We start from the raw sequence: 23654 nt of genomic DNA, 5'->3' as shown, positions 1-23654 counted from the left end.
GTTAGGGACCAGCTTCGCACTGCTAAAAGAGACCGAGGTAAAGCTGAAAGGCTTTGGCTTTCCACCAGACTCACTTCATAAGCAAATATATGAAGCCGCTAAGAAGAACGTCACAAACATAGTCCAGGCAGCGCAATCAGCTTACTACAGCACTAAGGTCATGGAAAGCCAGCTGCAAAGAGCTCTTCGACATTACTAACATGCTAATGTCAAGGAACAAACGTACACTACTTCCGGACCTGTTTGCAAATTTATTCCGTGACAAAGTACAAACCATTAGAAATAAGCTTGACAACACAATTTCAATTGACTCGTCGTCACCATACAGTTGGAATACAGAATTTCAACGGCAACCATTGGCAACATTTGAACCTGTCTCTGTGAATTTAGTACGTACAATCATGAAGAAAAGTGCACCAAAGTCATATGAACTTGATCCAATTGAGTGCTTAGATCCAGTCGTGCCTTCACTAACTCATATTATTAATACCTCTCTCTCATCCAGTGAATTCACTTCATTTTTCAAAACTGCTATTGTAAAGCCTCTCCTGAAGAAACCAACACTCGACAATAATGATTTAAAGAACTACCTCCCAGTTTCTAATCTCCCATTCGTATAAAAAAATCTTAGTAAAAGTTGGTCTATCCCAACTTGTATCTCATCTGAATTCAAACAGTCTTTTTAGAAATGCATAATCTGTATATCGCCTGTGTCACATTGCTGACACTACTCTTCTAAAAGTAGTTAATGACATTCTCTCTGCGTTGGATAGCGGAAAGATTACTGTTCTTATCCTCCTTGATTTGTCTGCAGCATTTGTCACAATAGACCATGATATATTACGTCACAGTCTCCAGCATGTATTTCGCATTCATGATACAACTTTACTGTGGTTCAAGTCCTAATTGGTCAATAGGACACAAATTGTGTTCGCAAACGGAATACACTCCAACTTAGTTGATCTATGTTGTGGTGTTCCCCAGGTGTCTGTTCTTGGACCTCTTCTCTTCATTCTTGACATTCAACCGCTCTCAAGTGTCATAGATCGTCACCCAGTGTCTCACTAATTGTACGCTGACGACACCCATATATACAAATCTAGCTACCCAACTGAAGTTCATGCTACCATCCAAGGTGTAGAGAGGCGCTTTTATGATGTGAAATCATGGATGACATTTAACAAGCTGCAGATGAATGATGAAAAAACGGAGACCATTCTGGTCACAACACAAAGGCTTTCTCATTCAAATCCATTACATCAAACAATAAATATCACAAACATTAAATTCACACAGTCAGTACGATACCTAGGTGTTACTCTGGAAAGTACTCTTACATTGCACCAACATGTCATGAACATATGCAAGGCTGCACATCTGGAGCTGAGACACATCAGTTCCATTCGCAAATATATTTCCGTTGATGTCACTTGTGTGTTCGTTAGTTCATCTCAATATCTACTCCAGAAACTTCAAAAAGTTCAAAACACAGCTGCTCGGGTAATTCTTAGAGTACCACGATCAGAGCACACGTCCCGCTGCTATGTACTCTATACTGGCTATCGATTCGATCCAGAATCAAACATAAAATTTGTTACCTGTACTACGTTTCATTGACGGACTCCAGTCCAACATACCTATCCGACCTCACCCATGTATACACACCAGCAAGATAATTACGCTCCTCCTCTGACAGTCGTATATTCATTATTCCCACTATGAAAACAAAGTCATACGCACAACGTTCTTTTGCATACCAGGGCCAGCAACGTGGAATGAATTGCCCACTGAAATTAAACATAAATACAGTGATCCCATTCAAGAGTGCTCTTAAAACTCACCTATTTTGACTGCAAGAACAAATTAAAATACCTAATAATGTTTCCTACCATAAATATTTCAGGCTGTTTTTATGTTTTCTAATTTCATGGTGTTTGTTTTTTGTAATCATATTATACATGGTTGTTGTTTTTCCTAAAATTATGTTATAGGTGTCGTCTAATGTTGCAAAACTCTTCGAGTTTCTAAACGTTAGCCGCTATACAAAGTCCTCATTATTATTATTGTTATTATTCCGGTTCAAAATACATAACAGGAGGAAATAATATTGTAGTACATGTAATATATCAAAGAATATATATGTACGTCAGATCGTGCAAGTTGTTTTTGTTGTTGTTGTGGGGTTTAACGCCATTTATCAGCACACGATAGGCTATACCTGGCGGCTAGTATTAATGGTGGAGGAAGAACCTGGGGAAACCCTGGAAAGAACCACCGACCCACGAGAAGCTACCGGCAAGCTTTCTCACATACACACACTGGCTGAATCCGAGGCGCAGACAGAGGTGAGATGGTAGTGATCCTTAACGGAGAGCGCTTGAGACCACTGTGCCACTCGTGGCCCCGAGTCGTGTAAGTTCAACCAGAGACTATAAAACTTGAAGCATACAATGGAATGTTTGAAAACAACAAAATAAATAAATAAAGAAACAAATGTATTTCAAGTAACGATGAGAATATTTCATTTTAATGGCGTGTATGTGTATCATTTTTAACTATCATCATCACAAATTAATGAAGTTTCTCTTTTAAAACGTCATGTAAATGTATTCTGATAGATCGAAACACAAACACAACGAAGTCATGACAAATACCATTTCATTCAACACAAGACCGCTCCGGCGGCGTAGTGGTTAGCGCTTCCGCCTCGGATGCGCGAGGTCGTGGGTTCGATCCCCGGCCGAGTCATATCAAAGACTTAACAAAAATGGTACTAACAGCTGCCTAGCTTTGCGCTCAGCATTAAGAGGTTAGTGTTAGGATGGGTCGGCCTGGTGTCAGGATAATGTGACTGAGTGGGACATCATGCTACATGTTTGCGACATGATGCCCCAGTACTAGGCATTACTTTAAACTTCCACACTGCAGACATCGTAGTGATATGACTGACAAATTGTTAAAGCTACGTTAAAAATCCAAATCACACACACACACACACACACGCGCGCGCGCGCGCGCAACTAATATTTCTGTTTTTGTTTTGATACTTGGATTGCACTGTACAACCTACTATTGTTGTTCTTGTATTAACATGCGTGGGCCTCTCACATATGTGGAGACGTTTGTCTTTGTTAACATAGCAGACGATATCAGGGTACGTATATTTACCTTTTCATTCTATATACATGTAAGATATAAAGACGCAATAGGCTCTGTGTACAAAGTGTGCGTATGGTATTGGAAGTCGGCATGAGCTTGTCAGTGTAAAAAAGTTGGACACCATAGCGGAGCACGGGAGTTTGATCTTACTGGCAATCTAGTATCTAAATCACATCTGGAACCGACGAGACTGTAGAGGAAGATGTCGAAATCATGATAGTTAAAATATATTATAACTTCAGACGATATGAATACATGCCAGTTGAATTTATACCCACAGATTCGGGTTTTCCTATGTATTTACTTCCTGTTTACGCTGTCATTGGCATGTAAACTGAATGAAGACTATACCCCATATTATTTACTGGAGATAGAAGCAAGGTATCTAGAGAAAGTTAAAAGCTTACTGGACGAGGATGAATTCAACCTTGGATATGCTGGGCATGTAAGTTTATTCAATTATTTTAAAGCAATCTGATAGAAATTGAGATTTTTGACATAACATACTCTGATCCAACTGTCCCTCCAAATTGACGTTTCAAACAATGCCACACTCTGCCTATCAAACACATTTACATTTTGTGTTTGGGAAAGTTATTGCTAGTCAAGATTTGTTCCAAATGGCACGGTTAACTTTCCGCATCATGAAATCTAAGTTCATTCCGCATAGCGTCGCGAACGATATCCATGTATGGTTCTTACAGTATTTTCACGTCAGCGTCTCCAAATGTAGCTAAAATTACCGACTTCATTTCGTGAACGAATGATTTAAACACAATTCATATTGACATTTAGCGCAAAACCATTCATTCGACACATACTGAGAATGACTGGTCTTTGTGCATGTAATCCGCCATGTTCATCCTGAGTTTTGGTAGAGTCCATATTAAATCACACAAAAAAAACAAAACAAAAAAATCAAAGGGAGGCAAATGCAAAATTACCGAATCGGAAAGCTTTTCAATCCTTAATAAATAAATCAACTCTTCCACAAGTCATGGCGGCATCGAAAATGTGCATAATGAAATGTATTACGCTCTAAGTCCATTCGAGCGGTATTAAATAACTTCATACGCGAAGCCAGTTAATTACTTTTAGCTACATTTAATGACGTTAATCTGAAAATTCACTACACTATGCTCTGCGGAAAGAACTATAGTCTGTATCCAGAAAATTGTCAAACCTCATTATATATTTATGTAACCATTGCTATACTTGAATGCAAGCAAAACGTTTTCAATTATGACGTCACAATTTTAACACTCGACATAGTTCATACTTTAAATTGATAGTCAAAAACAACAACATAGCAACAGACTTACTCAACCCTATCAAACTTTTCACAAGGTTGCAAATGTCGATTAAAGATTTCAACTCCTTTATAACTCGATTACACGGCGTTCAGACCAGTTCTTAGCTCATTTAAATAACTTGTAAATTCGCACAGGCAAGTGATTTTTATATTGGCTTAAAATTTATATTCCTAAAACAAGTTCTCCGTGCAGAACTAAGCGATACTGTATATAAAACATTTTCGACGAATAGGAATTGGTAGCTCATTGTTGAGACTAAAGCATTGTTCGTACCTCCCGAATCAAATGTATCACATGAGAAAAACTGACAACGTTTTCTTTAACTTTTGTTTTGTTTTACAGTTCCGCTGTTCTTATATTGAAGTACTCTTATATTTGCACACCATAATCCAGCAAGAAAGTTTATCATATATATGAACAGATTATTCGTCATGAACTCTTCAAAAGCGATTACTTAAAGTTTGTCAATAGTATGTAAGAAATACCCTTTTTAAGTTCATTGATGTATATACCAAATGTCAACTATAGTACATAGACTGAAGTTTGTGAAATTAAAAATAGAAATAAAATCCGTTTACAAGCCAGTGGGTCCGACTCAAAATATTTAGGACTCTATTTTGTATTTGTATTGTGCGCTCTACCTTTATGTATAACTGAAGGTAGGAGTTTTACTTACATTTCTAATGTAATAAAGAGTAAACATGTGTCCTAGGTTTGAATTCTTGAAGCAGCCTTGATTCTGACGTGAGAATTTTATAGAAACGAATTTTGTTTACAGTTTGATGGAAATTTTTATTAAGATGACCATCACCATGGTCCTCAAATTGTCATAGGTTTTCATAATAACGTTGATTATATTAGAATTACCTATTCAATATCTGAACATCTTTCGTAGAAGAATCGATTTTAGTTGTGTTTCAGTTAATATTTGAGATGATTTATGTATTAAAATTATTCACTGGAATTGCAAAGTGCCCATTAATACTTTTAGGTAAATCATTATTTCGGGATTGTTGTACATTTGTTCAAAGACATTTTTGGGATTATATCATTGTGTTACATCAAGACTGTAAGCACAAAAACACTATTCCAAGTTTATTGGCAGCTTAGATCATTCAAAATTGGAATTCATTTTTAACACCGCTGGAATTCATGCGGAATACTCTATCTTTTTAGACTTGTGATAGAACAATTAGGAATATTTGGAAATTAATTCACAATAATGTTCGTTCTTTTTGAATTTTCACTTTGTCTTCGAGGAAATACATTTTTTGTTGAATTTTAAAAACCTTGTTGGCTTTTGCTGTTTTCTGTCGCTTAGTTTAAGATCATAGAGTCGTAACAGTAGTTGGTTAGTCCTCTTAATCCCGTCCAGGACATAAAGCTGCAACTAACTACCGTATTCTAGATCGGTCTTGAGCAATGGCTTGTGCCTCACACCAGGACTGTCCAATCTCTTCCAGCTCGGTCATCACTCTTCTTCGCCATGTTATCTTTGGTCGTCCGCATTTACGCTTAACATATGGTGTCCATCTGAGGGGTACCTTGGGTATTCGTTCTTGTGACGTCTTCATTACGTGCCCGAGCCATTTGATCCTTCGCATCTTGATCTCCAGTGAAATGTTGATAAATTCCATCTTTTCATACAGGTTCACATTGGAGTTGTTGTTTGGCCAATATATGCTGCCGATTTTACGGAGGTAACTATTGTGAAATGAATTTACTTTGCTCATGTCTGTCTTCACTATTCTCCAACATTCGCAGCCGTACAAGAATACGTAGCTGTTGTAAATTCTGATATTTGTCTTGAAGCTACATTGTCTTGATTTCCATATAAAGTGGAGTCTGCTGAAAGCACATCTGGTTTTATTTAACATAGCCTTGATGTCCGTTTTGGTACCGTTGTATTGCTAATTAGGCTACACAGGCAGGTGAAGTCCTCCACAAACTCAGTGTTCATCGCGAGAGTCTATGGAAGATTCTTAGAGCCTATGGAATATAACCCATGATAGTCAAACTGACAGGGAAATTTGTAGGGCACTTCGAATGCAGTATTATCCTTAACAACACTCTTATCGAGTAGTTCAAAGTAAAGTACGGTGTTAGGCAATGTTACATCTTCTCTCTCATTATGTTCCGCCTCATCATGGACTCGATAATGCGGTAAACATAATCCGACAATGCCAGAGGGATCCAATGGACAGTCTTCTCACACACTGAAGATCTGGACTTTGCTGACTATCTGGCTGTCGTGTCATCAAGACACTCTCATCTTCACAGAAATCTGACAGACTCAGCAAGTACTCCAAACAGACTACCCTGTATATCAATGCAAAGAAAATCCAAGTGATGTGCACAAATCCACAGCTACTTCTTGAATTACCACTGAGGAAGTCGCCTCTGATCTAGGCATCCTCTTCCTTTGCGGAACCCTGCTTGTTCCTGTCTGAGTTTGTCATCTATAGCTGTATCAATCCTTTGGAGACAAATTCTGTAGAAGACTTTGCTGTGGATGGAAAGGAGTTTAATCCCTCTCCAGTTGTCACAATTGCTGAGGTCATCTTTTTTGGTAGCTTGACAACCTGGCCTTTACATCTGTCGTGTGGAATGACATCATTTTCCCACAACTTTCTAAAGAAGTCCTTCAGCTCATTTGCAGCTGTGGTCATATCAGCTTTCATCAACTCAGCTTGTAAGCAATCAATCCAAGGTGCCTTGCCACTCTTCCTGGCTTTGATGGCTGCTTTGACCTCTGCTTGGGTAGGTGGGCTGATATTGATGCCAGTATTGTCATCTGATGGTGGCGGATCTACTGGCTCATCAGGCTCTGACTGGCCTAGTACTTTCTGGAAGTGCTGGACCCATCTCGAAGCCTGCTCCCTTTGTTTTGTTATCACTTTTCTTTGTTTATCTTTGAATGGCATGGAGTGATTGGATCCTTTTCCATAGAGCTGTTTATAATATTGTATACCATGTTCAGTTCACCTTTTGCTGCTACTTGTTCTGACTTATTTGACAATTCTTCAACAAAGGTTATTTTATCCTTCCGGGCGCTCCTTGTCACTTTTTATCCTTCAGCGTTTAATCTTTCTGTGTGTCGTAACAATGGTCAAATGTTATTATTGCACAACCTTTTGACATTATAACGGTGGAACGGTGGAGGGGTTTAACATGTACTTACTTGTATAACCTTTTATTCATCATCTTATTATTATTATTATTATTATTATTATTATTATTATTTTATTAAGTTGTTTGATATCTACGTTTAGTTCTGCGGTCGAAATAGATATATTCAAAACCAAACAACGAAGCTCAAAACTTAGGTTATTTCTTTTCAAAACTTACCTATGTCATTATGTTCCGAGAACCGCTCCGGTGGCCTAGTGGTTAGAGCGTCCGCCTCGGATGCGGGAGGTCGTGGGTTCGATCCCCGGCCGAGTCATACCAAAGACTTACAAAAACGGTACTAACAGCTGCCTCGCTTGGCGCTCAGCATTAAGAGGTTAGTGTTAGGACTGGTCGGCCCGGTGTCAGGATAATGTGACTGGGTGGGACATCATGCTACATGTCTGCGGCATGATGCCCCAGTGCTAGACATCACTATAAACTGCCACATTGCAGACATCGTAGCGATATGACTGAAAAATTGTTAAAGCTACGTTAAAAATCCAATCACATCACATCACATCACATGTTCCGAGAACCACACAACTGTGTTCTAAGAAAAACACAACTATGATCTGAAAATATATGATATTTCTTTCTTTAGCCTGATGAAGAGAAGGCAAAAGCCTAATTATTATTATTATTATTATTATAGGTTATCGCCGATTTACATTTGTTTCAAAGACTCAAGTCGTCCCAAGGACCAATCAATGAAAAACTTGTAGAAAAGATCCAGGAAAAAACACAGAGACGTGTAAGTGTTCTTGGAATAAACAGCTGCACACACATACCTAAATATCTCTCTCTCTCTCTCTCTCTCTCTCTCTCTCTCTCTCTCTCTCTCTCTCTCTCTTTGTTCCTTGGTCTGATCGTTATGAGAAATGATACAATAACAGCACGTTTTATCTTCTATTAAGTAGTGATAGTGCAAGTTAAACTTTTCGGAGACCAGTACTTTGCGAACTTTACCTTTATAAAATAGAAAGAATTCATTTCATAGTGAACAGAGAGACACAGAGCTGACACATTCTAGATTCACGAATGTCAGAATTAGCCTTGGGGAAAAACTTCCAAGCTCATACACATCACCGAGGGTTTATCTCCCCTTTGCAGCTCGGATGACGTCAGTGTTACCCCAAGTTGAATTCAGATAAAATGTTCAGTAAGACATTCTCAGCTTGATCTAGCTTTTGACAGAATCTGCCAAAACGTAATAAATAGAAACCATCACGCTTAAGCTAATATATCTAGCGATGTCATCATAAGCTTATCAATCTTTAAATGCGAAAATTCGCACTAAATAACCAATGACGTTTCCAAAACTAGCCTGACCCTGAGTCAAACAGTTGCTGCAGGTAGTTGCGCTGTTTATTGTGCCATTTAGTGAATAGTCTGTAGGAAACTCATGCTACCAATCTGATTAAAATCATATCTCCACTGTCCTGCGTGAAGATCTGACCACGATCGCATAGGGGTCATTTTCTGGTACCTATGGTATTACTGTAATTGCTAATTGTATCAGCCAGCAAGATGAAAACATGTATCTTCGCGTTTGGAAGACTGGCAGTATTGCTAGAGACCAGCAATATGTGTTGAACGATTTGATTCACTTTCATATTTCTGAAAACTCTATTTCCATTGGCTAATTCAAAGGTCATCAGAACATGACCCCTAAGCGGTCGCTGTCAGATCTTCACTGATTTTTTTCAGATACTCCAGTAGGAGAAATGGGAGTGGTCTAAAATGTCGAGCGGTATAAAGAACGCGTACGAAACGAAGACAAATTTTGAAAAAAATTTTGCTAACTTTTAGTACGTCTAAAACTGATTAAACTCCATCTGTGGAGAATAATAAACATTGCTACATTAACCTTGACTTGGAATCTCAATTCGAATAAGATTAACGGGTCAACTCAACAAAGTGATTTAAGGAGTGACGTAACTGCATCCGGTCAATTATGAATCGTACCCCACTTCCCGTCTTCGAAAGTATTTATCTGCACAGTTTTAATCCAGCTGAGTATTATATAATTCCTTCATGCCACACAAATTTCAAACCAAACTTTCTTCCGTCAACGCAAACTTATGTAATTTAGAAAACTAAAGTCGCTAACATCAAGTTCAGTGTTGAGGGAATGCTACTTTTAGTAGCTGAAGCAGCATAATATACACCTAATGTACATTTCGTAGCTGGATGGCATTGAGCATGTCAGCAGTTTGATTTAACATTTTAAAAAACAATACGTGCTGTAGATATTTGTCTTCTTCTTTTTTAAACATAAGTATAAACGTCAGATAAACATTTAATTGGTTATTAATAGAATTATTTCATTATTTCAAACTATGATTACATTTCTTAATTTTAAGCGTTATGTAAAAAAATATCAGCTGTTATTTCTTTTACAATATATTTCTAACTTTAGTCGTAATCACAATTGATCTGGTAAACGACTTTATTATCATCTGAATATGTTAACTATTACTTTGATTTTTGCATGCATATGCTTATTGTTTTAATTTTAATAATAATAATAATAATAGTAGTGAAGTGGGGCACCTTAGCGTCAATGGGACTTACCATTAAAAACAGGGTCCCGGCACTCTGGCTTCTATGTAAATTTAACATGGGGAAATTTGTCCCGCACTCTCGCGTCAAGAGGAATTTAACATGGGAATAGATTGTGGGCCTGTCTAGCGTCAAGGGGAATTGAACATGGGAATAGATTATGGGCCTGTCTAGCGTCAAGGGGAATTGAACATGGGGGGATAGAGTGTGGGTCTGTTGAGCGTCAAGGGGTAATGGAACAGGGTCGGGACCCTATTTTAATAAGGTCCCGACTTGATGGGTCTATGAAAAGGGAACAGGCGAAAATTGAAACAGGGAGGGGTCTCTATTTTTTTTTTTTAAATTAATATAATAAAAAAAAATGGGGTAGGCAATTGAAAGTCTATCTCTTTTCGAGAGATGTGGGTGGCCCTGAAAAGGGCCTTTGGGTTTATGTTAATATGCCCTTAACATAAAGGGCATCTGCGACATCTTCTTCTTCTTAAACTTCGTCTCACTGTAGGTCCATAGATTAGCACTCTTTTGAGGCATCCTTGCCTCTCCACGTAAATCCTACGTATCCATAGGTTCGTGTCGGTCCTATGGACAACTGTCCACTCGGATCGGACATACATGGGTATGTCCGTCCTGAACATCATCTAAGATACAAGCGTAGAAGATTGCACGTCGGTCCACATCTTGAGGCGCCTAGTAACAGGTGAAGGAATGCAATGAACTGCACTTATATTATAGGGAGAGGAAGGATTGAAAGGGATTGAATTCGTTGACCAATCCAAACAGGCGTTACAAAATTTAGTCAGCCCACGTCCAATCCGAAGAGCGCAGTCTGTGACGTCACGTAGTCTATATAGATTCGCTAGCGCCTGTGCGCAGTCAATCTATGCGACAGTTTTTCAACATGATGGAAACTCAGATAACCATCAGTTTTGGTGCACCGACGGTGGAGATTACCCAAGGGAACCCCGACTTACTTTCAGAAGAGGTGAATTGGGATTATGTGGATTTTCTTACCTCGCAAGAATTTGTTCCAGAACCTTCGTCACCTTCATTACCACACGTGGAGAATTTTAGACAGAAACAGAAAGAAGAATTGGAGAAATTTATACAGCAGCAAAAGGAAGCAGAACAAGCTTTTCTCCTACAGCAACAGCAGCAAGAAGAAGAGGTAAGAAAAAAACAACAAGAAGAAGCATCAGCAAAGAAACAAGAGGGTGAAAGTCAAAAGGTCACGGTACTGTTAGACATTTTAGCGGAGTTAAGAAGTCTGAAACAAATGTATCAGACTTCTTTATCACGACCGAAGAGAATACAACCTTCCCGAGCTAAACACGTCAACCCTGTGACTAAACCTACCGTACCACCCTTAGTGATTTCAACCAAATCATCATCATCATCAACAGTACGCAGTCCAGAAGTATGCCTTGGCCGTGGCAAAGGCTTAAGGCAGTTACAGTAGATTGCTTAAACTCACCCGTACACCAAAAAAGGCCTTTTTCAGGGCCACCCACGTCTCTCGAAAAGAGATAGACTTTCAATTGCCAATAACTAAAAAAAACATTTTACCCTTATACTACGTGTGTGTGTGTGTGTGTGTGTGTGTGTGTGTGTGTGGGGGTTCTCATTTTAAAATCAAAACCCAAAGACACTTACCTTTTATAATTAATTCATTCTTTTATCAATACTTACAATCCAATTCACAATTCACAACATAGCACTTTAAAAAGTTCATACACTTCTTCTGTCTCATTGTTTACTCTCTCTGTTTTTTAAATTTCTTCACCGTCACAGTCTTTTCCTCCTCTTCCACCTCACTTTCTTCCCTTCTTCTTTTCTTCTCCTGTTTCTTTTTCTTTACCTCTCTGCTTTCTTCCTCCTCTTCTTTCTCTTCTTCTTCCTCTGAAGAATCCCTCTCTTTTTTTAACTCCTCTTGTTTCTTTTTTGGGAAATCTGGAGACCAATGTCGTTTTTCTTGACAATAATAACAGGTATCTTGACTTTTGTCTTTTCTAACCCCTTTTTTTCTTTTTGACGGTCTGGACACTCTGAAGACCAATGCCCTTTCTTCTGACAGATATAGCAAGTATCTTCACTTTTATCTCGAAAGGAAGGAGAGTAGTCCGACGACTGGTCTGAAGAAAATTTTCTAATGACCCCTCGCAAAGCTCTGATGAAACGTTCGATCTGGGTAGTCTCTTCCATCGTTGTGCTCGGTTAGAGAGTGAAATGAATAGTGAAAGGACAAGACACATACCCTTTGTATAGACTGGTCTGCCATGACTATAAAGTAGCCCATGGTGTTTAAACTTTAGTCATTTGACTTTTTGCTTTCAAGATGAAACGATCCAATTCATTTGAAAAGAAAGAAGAAGAAGAAGAAAGTAAGAGGCAGAAACGTGATCTATCGCCTCGTACCAGAGCTGAAGTCTTGGCACAAATTCATGCCAGTGATTTTGAAGAGGACATGAGTGAACCAGAATCCGAACCCTCTAAACAAAGTTCACCACCCTAAGTCAACCCTGAAAAGTACTATTCCATTCAAGAGACCGAAAAGCGTCCCTCTAGAAAATTTAGAACCACGGCTTACAAATGCACGTTGAAATTTAAAGATTTCAAGTCCGACGTACCGTTAGAGAAAGCAGAAGGGTTCATCACCGAGATTTTGGGATTCTTTGCTCACTACACTCAAGCGACAATGTCAACCCAAAGAAGACGATCGCTTGAGACTTTCCATACAACACGACGGCTTGAAATCCCCTGTTTGGATCGAGTTTAGCACCCCTCCAGAATTGACCGCTTCCAAAGTCATGGACAAGATTCAATAAGTACAACAATCCAATGACCAGTTTGACATCACCGATGGAAAAGCCACACTGGACATGACCCACGTCTCTCCTCCTCAAGGGACTAGACGCAATAAGGTGTTATTGGTGAACGACCTTCGCAACACCAAAACAAGTCTCGTCAAATTCACAACCCTCAAGACCAGATGTGTTTAGCCAGGGCCATAGTGGTGGGACGAACCTATGTCAACAAAAACGACACAGTAGAATGGAAAAGAACCTGGAAAACTATTCAACAATCGGACCGAGCCAAACAATGAAACGAAGCAGAACTCCTATTACAACAAGCCGGCTTGCCCAAAGACAAACCCTGTGGCATTCCTGAAATGCAAAAATTGCAAGATGTTCTAGCTCCACTCTACACCTTGAAAGTGCACCCTCAAGAAGTGCGCGGGCCTCTGTTGTTTTGAGGGACACACTTTAAGGATGGAAAGTACATTCACCTCTATCATCACGATGACCATTTCGATACCATTACCAGTATTACCGCATTCCTGGGATACAGTTATTACTGTGAGAAATGTGACTATGGAAATAACAATCGAGAGCAACACAAGCATTGTGGATCGAAATGCTCAGGATGTTTGGCCTCTCCACCCTGTCTGAACGAAGGGCAAGAACGAGTGCATTGTCCAGCTTGTCTGCGCACGTTTGTCAGCCGTGCCTGTTACCAACAACATCTGAAGACGCAAGGTTCACAGCAGAAATGCGCTTGTCAACTCCCGAGATTATGCCCTACGTGTGGACAAGGCATATGTACCAACAATGCCAAGGCACACGTATGTCGAGGAAAGAAAAAATGTCACATTTGTCACCACATCGTGGACTTGGAACACCAATGTTACGTGCAAAAATACCAACCCCAACCAGAGAAAGAGGATGATCACAAGAATAAAAAAGGCAATTTCATCTTTTCCGATTTCGAATGCATGCAAGAGACTGGTATTCACATTCCTAATTTCTGCGTGGCTCATCGAGCGTGCGAGAAGTGCATTCAAGAACCTATCTTCAGTCATTGCCCTCACTGCAGCAAAATTCCTGGAGGGCGTGAAAAATCTTTCGGGGACCGAACACGCTAGCCGATTTCGCACAATAGGTCTTAGACCCCATCGACAAGACGTGGAGCCAAGAGGACATCGAATGTTACGGAGATTGTCATCGTCATGCCACGTTCATGGCTCACAATTTCTCCGGATACGATGGACAATTTCTTTTGATGTACTATACGGAACATGTCACCGAACGTCCTAAAGTCACTTTGAACGGAGCCAAAATCATTTTCATACAAGTGGGACAAGTGCAGTTTAAAGATTCGATGAGTTACTTAGCCATGCCTTTGAGTCGAATGCCTAAAACGTTTGGAATGACAGAAATGGCTAAAGGGTGCTTTCCACACTTTTTCAATACGGAAGCCAATCAACACGCCGTTATACCCCATTTGCCTGAGGCTCACTATTACGACCTAGACAACATACGTACTGAACAACGAGCTTTCTACGCTTGGTACCAGGCTCACGCCTCGGACCCTTTCGACTTTCAGGAAGAAATGCTAAAGTATTATCGTTCCGACGTGGACATTTTACGGCGATGCTGTGGAACATTTTGAGAACTGTTCATGGAACACGGAGGGGTCGATCCTTTGAAAGAAGCTTGCACCATTGCCAAAGCGTATTCCTTAGTGTACCGGCAACGATTCATGCCTGAAAACACCGTGGCTGTTATCAGTCCTCAAACGACCAACTATGTCAAACGTCAATACTCGGTCAAAGCCCTACGCTCGTTTCATTACTTGTGCGACAAGGAAGACAAATGGATTCAGCATGCCCGCAATGGAGGGGGCGAAAAGACCATTGGAACGCATTCGGTCAATGGCTGGGACTTAGAAAACCCCAAGATCGTGTACAAGTTTAACGGTTGCTTATTTCACGGATGTCCCGTCTGTTACCCTGACCGCGGCACTAAAAATCAGTTTTTACAACGAACCATAGAAGACTTGTACCAGGACACTTGTCAGCGACGCCTAAAATTAGAACAGGAAGGATACCAAGTGGTGGAAATGTGGGAACACGAGTACGATCACCGTTTGAAAACCGTTCCCGAGTTTAAACGTCTCGTGGAAAGTTACCAGTTCATGGACCCCCTGAACCCGAGGGATAGTTTGTACGGAGGAAGGACCAATGCCACCTGTTTGCTGTACCAAGCTGACGAAGAGAAAGGAGAAGAAATGAAATACTTGGACGTGTGTTCGTTGTATCCCTACGTGTGCAAATATTGTCGCTTTCCTGCAGGACACCCACAATTGTTGACGGAACACATCGACCTGAAAAAGATTCGACAATACGAAGGTCTGATCAAGTGTAAAGTTTTGCCTCCCACGGACTTGTACCATCCCGTCTTACCTCACCATTGCCAAGGCAAACTGATGTTTCCTTTGTGCCGTACTTGTGCTGAAACGTGAAACCAAGACCAGATTTGTCAGCACACCCAGGAAGAACGGGCCTTGACCGGGACGTGGGTCAGCGTAGAATTGTTCAAAGGTGTGGACATGGGATACCAACTGTTAGAAGTGTACGAAATTTGTCACTTTCCCAAGACACAACAATACCACAAGGGTGACCCCACTCAGAAAGGCATTTTCGTAGACTACGTAAATGCCTTTTTGAAACTGAAGCAAGAAGCCAGCGGCTATCCGTCCTGGTGTCACACTCCCGAAGACCAAATACAATTCAAGGAGAAATACTATGCACATGAAGGCATCACTTTAGATCACATCGAGAAAAACGAAGGCAGGCTATCGTTTGCCAAAGTGATGTTAAATTGCTTGTGGGGAAAAGTGGCACAACGACCGTGTTTACCCAAAACGGAATATTTGACAGAACCTTCCCGCTACTTCAAGATGATTCACGACAGAACCAAATTTATGAAACACGTGGACGTCGTTCGCGAGAATTTGATCTTGGTCAATTACGAAGAAGATCTGGACTTTATACAAGACGACACCTTTGGAAATGTCATCATTGCGGTTTACGTGACAGCTCATGCTCGCTTAAAATTGTACGAAGCTTTAGAACTGTTAGGGGAACGTGTCCTGCGCTTTGACACGGACAGTTGCATTTACATCGATCACCCAAGTCAACAGCACCCTGACATTGAAGGAGACCGTTTAGAAGCCTGGACAGACGAACATCCCGACGACAAGATTCTAAGTTTCGACAGTGGCGGTACTAAAAATTGCGGCTACGAATACCGGGACAAACAAGGAGAAGTGCACACGAAGTGTAAAGTAAAAGGACTGACTATGAATTATCGTGCCAGTTGAGTGGTGAATTTTGGCGGATTGAAAGAAGCCTTACAGTCTGGAAAAGATCAACACTTTAAAGTGACCACCTATCAACCCAACAAGATTGTACGTTTACCCACTCACCACATCGTCAGTCGACCCTTGGAAAAAAGTCTATCAAATCGTGTACCAGAAGCGAGTGCGGCTTCCCAACCACTTTACTTTGCCTTATGGACATGTTGGTATAAAACATTGGTTGTAAGTGGATAGCCACTTACCAGAAGAATGACTTCGCCACAGCAAGAATTGAGTGAGAAACCCGATGAGAACTCTAAGTTCAAACCCCACCATTTTCCGGTCTTCTTGCCTGACTGTTGTGATTGTGCCTGTCGATTGGACACGTTTCAAAAATGGCCTACGGATAGGAAAGGATTACCTACTTCGAATGTTTTAGCTAGAACAGGATTTGTCTACTTGGGACCTGAGTCAGGATTGGGATACGAAGTATAGCAGCAGAGGGGGCGAATCGGACATTTTGTCCAATCGTTATTTGGCTTAATTATTACTTTCTGCACTCAACGATCTAGTGTCGTCAGCGCCTGGTAAAAAAAAAACGACGACGTCGTTGGGGGATCGTCGCGTCGTCATTTGGTTTAATTAACACCTTCTGCGCGTCGATCCCCAGCGTCGTCAGCGTCCGGTAAGCACATCGACGACCGCGTCGATGTCATCGCCCCCTCTGCTGCTAAGAAGTTATTTACAATGAAAATTATTTACAACTAACCGAATATTTGGTCAAGTCCGATACGATATCGTGTCCGAGGATCATGTAAATTTATCGTTATGAATCCATGTGGGGTCGACTGAGCATGACTAAAAAAGTTTCGAAAAACATTAAAGTCCATGTCACCGCCGCACCATGTCTGCCAAATATTTCGTAGCGTGTGTGTATCAACGCCGTTGAATACAGCAAGAATATTGCAGTTATCTCTGATTACTTTTGGAATCTGAGTGTATCGTTGAGTGACATATATCACGTCAGTGTTTTTATGCCTGCCTCTGGAAAATATCCTAGCTGGGTTCTTTTGATTGTCTAACATAACATCATCGTACACGACTAGATTGTTAACGTCGCCATCAATATCATCAATACCCGGTGCATCATTGATATCCGTAATAAACTCAATAACATTCTTTTTAGCGATCGCTGATGCATTCTCGTTGAAATCTTTCAACACCTCGTAGCATCGTTGATCATCTACGCTAGGAGCAACCAAATACAACTTATCCCACTTCATCCATCTCATTATTAAATTGAGTAACAATTGCGTCTTGCCGGATCCAGATGGTCCGATGATAATCATCCGGATCGAGTTTGGTAACGCTGCAACATGCTTAACTGGTTCTCTTGTTTTAGTCGCCGAAAAATCAATTATATTCATATCTCTATACATAAATTATGGATCTATATTGTGTGAAGTGTAGAGTGCGTACTGGCACAAATGATATGACAACCGTTACGACAAGAAATAACAGATCGGCGCTTACTGGTAAGTGTGTACAATGCGGTACAAAGAAATTTAGATTTATTTCTATTAGACCCGGAGATGTTTTAAAAAAAAGCGAGGAGGTGACATCGCAGCCAAATTGGCAAAACTCCCCGGAACACCGTGGGCAAAGTATCCAGGAGAAAAACACCTCCCAGGATATAACTACTGTGGCCCCGGAACACGATTAGATATTAGACTCGATGCTCAGGATCAGCCCAATCCAGGTGAGTATCCGATAAATGCTATTGATAAGGCGTGTCATGCTCATGATGTTGCTTACAAAAGTAGCGATCTGCAACAGCGTCATATCGCGGATGTAAAATTAATTCACGCGCTAAATGCTATTCCTGATAAATCCGTCAAAGAAAAATTGGCCTCATGGTTGGTAAAATCGGCTATGAAAGGTAAATTAATGATTGGCGCTGGTAATTAATAACAATCATCCAAGAAAAACGATGGATTCCATCTATTATTCTCCGAGAGGATACTGGAAGGGGAAGGCCGCAATTGGTAAGCTTGCAAGCGCTGCAAAGGTAACAAAGACCACTGCGGCTAATTGGTTATCCAAACAGGCTATATGGCAAATCTATCTACCACCGCCTAAACAAATCAACTTCTCGCGCTTTGATGTCAGCGTACCTAATGAAGTTCATCAGGCTGATATACTATTTCTGCCGCATGACAACGGTTACAAATACGCGCTAACCGTAGTTGATGTTGCGAGTCGATACAAACAAGCGGAACCGTTGAAAACAAAGTCAGCAACTGAAGTAGCCGATGCGTTTGAGAGGATTTATCGAAGAGGTCCTCTGCGCTGGCCAAATCTATTACAAGTTGATCCTGGTAGTGAATTTCGCGGCGCTGTTTTATCAACGCTGAAACATCATAGCGTCGCGATACGACGAGGTCATACTGCGCTACATCGTGATCAGGCAATTGTTGAACGATTCAATCGGACTCTCGCTGAACGGTTATTTGGATATCAATACGCGAAGGAATTCATTCAAGAAAAACGATCTCGTGAATGGGTCAAAAGGTTGCCAGGTGTAATTGCAGCGTTAAATAACGAGATTACCCGAGTAATCAACATGAAGCCCAGCGACGCGATTAAATACGAGTATATACCCGGAAAATTAAAAATAAATAGCGTTTCTAAGCCGATTCTTGGCGATGTCACTGTTAGATATCTATATGAACCAGGAGAGCTTGAAGGCGGTAAAAAAAGGGCTACCGATCCTATTTGGAGTGTTACCACACATAACATATCAACGATAACACGATCAACTGGTAGACCACCGATCTATAGACTGGATTCAACTGCTCCTCAGCGCGGATTTACACGCGAGCAACTACAAGTGATACCTAACGATACTCAATTACCCCCACGTGGTCTTAACTAGCGCCGTTGCGTCTATTGCACTCAAGACAGGTCAACCTCACATTGTTTTTGACATGACCGAGACTGTTATCGATCCTATCCACGGTAAATTGGCGAGTGTCTTTATCCGAATAACGCCAACTCATTATACAATTGCAACTCGCGCAGTGATTATTCTGTTGTTGTCGTAGCGAGATTATTAATTCGGCATCAATATCAAAACGCCGCTGTTTTTTTTTATCCTGTTGGCGGTAACCCGAGAGTTTTCTATCAATGACGCTTGCATCGATGGTGACTTTGTCGCCGGCTTCGTCAGTGACTCCGTCATCGGCTCCGTCAATAACAATTCTTCGAAGCTGATTTATCCTTCGTACTCTGGACACTGCAAGATAGACTAGATTTGACCATTCGATGCGATTATCAACTATCCAAACAATTGTGTCCGTGATGGTTAGTCCCTGCGAGGAATGTATTGTTGTTGCGTATCCTAGCGTCCACGGGGATTTATCAGCACGTAGCGCGTCCTCGACGACGCTGATATCAACGAGCACGATATCATTCAGCACGAGAATTTGTTTTTCTGTCCGGCCTGGAATTTCAACTTCAATGTTCTGCCGCCGTGTGTCCGCGGGTCTATAACATAACGGCACTGGACGCGTTGGAAACTTTTCCTTATGCAACGTAAACAACTTCCGCTGAAGTGTGTCTCTGACTATCTTTCTACTCGCTACAATCAAATCGTTTGGTCTCCATGTTTCCCAGAATTCATTTAACGGCGTTTCCGGAATCACCTCGCGAATTATTTCACATTGAATTCTATCCGGCTGTAATCTGATTAATTTCTTAACCTCGCGCAGTTGTTCATCAAGTGCTCGGTAATCAGTATCGGTTTCTTCATAATAGTCCACAAAACCCCTTAACCAATCATGTGGACCCTCGCCGACAAATGGTGGTGGTTGGCCATGGTCCCCACACATGATTACCGCTGTATTCGCGCGCAGCAACCACTCAAGAAACATTTGTAAAGTATCTAACGAAACAGTACATATCTCATCCCAGATGATAATGTCGGGAATAAATTTTTCACCCATTCGATCAGGAGTCCACTCACCGCCGCTGTATCGAAAAAAGCTGTGATAAGTAACGGCGTCAACATTTCGTTGTTTTATCTCTCGCGCTAGTCTATGGGTCGGTGTAAGCACGATTATACTTGCCCGCGTTCGAAATAATTCAATTGCCCGAGTCGTCTTTCCTGACCCGCCACAGCCGCTTAAATAAACCGTCTTGTGTCTACAAATTGGATCAGAACACGATGGTGCATTAGACCATTCTGACAATTTATCACCGCGTAAGTAGTTGTTCTCAACGGTGACATCTGCTGACGGGGAATAATCGCGTCGTATTTCATTTTTAATTCTCCATGTACCCCAACTCTCGTCCGGACTAGTAAACTCGGCTACGTTTTCCTTATACGCTACGTCAACATAAAACGAATCAACGGCTACTCTAACCGCGGTATCGGGGAATCTATTTATCATCGAGAATAAATTGATAGCGGCATATCCCAGCATAGACGCCCTCAAATGTGGATACGCCGGGCTGTCTCCATCGCTGTAGGTAACAACTGTACCCAACCTCGTTCCATTGGACAAGAAAGCTGTTTTGCAGTTCACGTATCTATTTTTTGCCACTGTGTCCTTGATTACGAAATCATATTCTGCGTCATCTATAATCAGCCGTGAGCAATATCGTTTGTAGTCGTGGTTTTTTCCACCTTGTGTGAACTTACCAATTATTCTTCTACCGAGATCTTTTGCCTCGCGGTTTCGTTGGTTAAATATCCTCCTGGACCATTCGATGATATATTCCTCGTCGGCATCAATGTTTTTTCTGGACTCGTCAATTATGCTATCTAGACGCTCCGGTTCTGGTAACCAGACTTCAGTCTGTGCCCGGTATGATATAATCGCGTCACTGACAATCAACGAAACTAGCATGCTACAATCAATCATATACCGTAGCAGCGCTATTGGCAGCCATCTCTTTTCAGCCATGTGTCTACCGATCCAAATATAGCAACAGCGATGGAGTCCTGCCGCGAATTCAAATGATACTATGCGAGCGAATCCGGTTAAATCAAAATCAGGCAGTGGTCCATTAATAGCAACACGAATCATTTCATGACTGGGGTGTCCAAATCGTCTAAAGTACTCAGCGGCGGATCCATACCCGAGAAAACTCGCTGGATAACAGGCAACCATATCAACCGAGATCATAGCGTCGCGGTTGTATTCAGTGTTCCATAGTCCACCGTGATAGTATTCCAAACAACTGGATTGTACATCCGGTAGAAATTCCCTGCGCGTTGGTCTCCACGCATTTTTCCTTGCTGCAACATGAGCTACAACCGATGGAATCGTAAAACAATTTGTTAGCAGTTGTTCATCATGCTCCTCAAATTCTATGGCGGTTTTTTTCATCCTGTTGTGAAATGCTTCAGTGCGATATAATTCACCGTTTGGTTTTACAAACTGATCAAAGGTATCCGCATCGTTTTCAGCGCTGCGAAGTAACCACATTGATACAGGGTCGTTTTTACACAAGTAGGCAATAGCATCAAATAGTTTCCTCTCCGCGAGAAAACCGTCCTTGGAGAATTGTTCTCCCAGGAATTCTTCGGGTATGTACTTTACTGTTCTATCCCGTGGAAATATTGTGATCACGGGCGTCCATGCGTGTTCGTTATGATCAATAATTTTGATTGGGGCTCCCTTCGATTTATACTTCGATTCGTATAATACTTCACCGGTTATCGTTGTAACGGTTATTGGAAATCTCAGCGATGTTTCTAATCTCGCTATGTCGCTGATGGTTGCTCCACGCTCTTTTACGGTTAGTTCCCACTGGTTGATTTTGCTACGTCGTAAATCAGTCAATTTGTTTCCTCGACATGCATTTGTAAAATGCTCTATTATTCGTTCTGCTACACAATTTATCCCAGTTGACTGTTTCATCGGTTTCAGTTTTCCGATATCAGGTTTCTTATTTAACGGGTATATTCCATAAACAACTGCTGTTTCAGGATACGCTCGTTCATAGTATGGTTTGTCAATTCCGGTTAACAACCCCGGCTTGGAGTCGCGGCTGACAGTGACTGTTTTCTTGTCGCTGAGAACTGGTTCAAATTTATCACGCATGATCCAATCGCCTGATTCCACCCGGACAATGAATTTTACTCTGAAGAAATACCTTTTACCGTCAAGTTGTGATATTATCATTGCTGCGCGGTTGTCGTTCATGGTAGCATCAACAATGCCATCAATTCGAAATGTTGACCAACTGTGAGATGCGCCATCACGCTTGAATTCATTGATACAATCGCGTATTTTACTCAACAGGGTTTTATCGTTTATTAACGCTTTTGGTGTGTCCTTGAGGACTCTATCGAGATTAAACCTAATATTTTTCCGGGGTTTAATTGCTGCCAATCTCTCGAACTCATCCATATAATTAAAACAAGTATTTAAATGAAAGAATATAGTATAATGAATCACTGCAAATGGTTGATGATTGGGTCGACAACCCCGTGTAATAAATCATGTAGAGGTGAATTCTGCGGGTATCATTTACAAAGCGTTCGTAATGGTTCTCTTGGCCCCCTCCCGTGCTTGGTTTGCCACGTCGGTGTAAGAGGAAAATCACAGTTGTGTATCAATTGTGGCGGAAAGCGATACAGGGAACTAAAACGCTATTATGACAAGCGAATTAAAAACGCCGTCATCAACCCCACCGCCGACTTCGTCATCAAAACCCCCCAAGACTACGTTGAAAGATTCATAATTAAACCAAATAATAAATTAGACAAGTAGTATTATTATACAAATGGACCAAGAATTTCAGCCGCATCCCCTGCTCGTCAATTACGAGGCATCTCGCGACGGTATTGTTAGAAATCGTAGACTGAAGAAGCCGGTTGGATGGAAAAACAATCACGGGTATTTAATGTTTACTGCTGGAGGGAAAAAATATCTCTGTCACAGAATCATCTATGAATGTTTCCACGGATTGATCAAAGATACTCTCGTTATTGATCACATTGATTCTAATTATCAAAATAATAGACTGTGTAATCTGCAAGCCATCTCTCAGAGTGAAAATAGTAAAAAAGGCCAAACTGGTAAATACTCAAAGAAAGTAAAACCCGTAAAGTCATTTGATACAACAACTCACGAGGAAAAAATATTTCAGTCGATGAATGAGGCAGGAAAATATTTTGACATTTGTATCGCCTCAATACAATTTGTTGCAGAACGAATATATCAAACAGCGATCTCAAAAAAGACGGGTCATAGAATTCGATTTTCATATATAACATCAAAGGGAGATAACTCGTTTTGTGAT

At 40.9% G+C, this 23654-nt stretch overlaps 1 protein-coding gene across 1 annotated transcript in view; it reads left to right on the top strand.

The window, feature by feature from the left end:
- The first annotated feature begins 3212 nt into the window (after positions 1 to 3212).
- LOC149787446 (furin-like protease kpc-1) overlaps positions 3213 to 23654 on the top strand; it is a 157032-nt gene continuing 136590 nt past the window's right edge. The window contains exons 1-2 of the mRNA XM_089978063.1: positions 3213 to 3604; positions 8296 to 8394. Coding sequence (XP_089834189.1) covers positions 3407 to 3604; positions 8296 to 8394 — 297 coding nt within the window. The 5' untranslated portion in view covers positions 3213 to 3406. The remainder of the gene's footprint in view (positions 3605 to 8295; positions 8395 to 23654) is intronic.

The sequence above is a fragment of the Sinohyriopsis cumingii genome, chromosome 12, assembly GCF_028554795.1.
Source record: "Sinohyriopsis cumingii isolate HCF-2022 chromosome 12, ASM2855479v2, whole genome shotgun sequence".
In the NCBI taxonomy this organism is placed as follows: domain Eukaryota; kingdom Metazoa; phylum Mollusca; class Bivalvia; order Unionida; family Unionidae; genus Sinohyriopsis; species Sinohyriopsis cumingii.
Note: the sequence above shows the minus strand (reverse complement) of the source record. Positions and strands in the feature narration are given on the sequence as shown.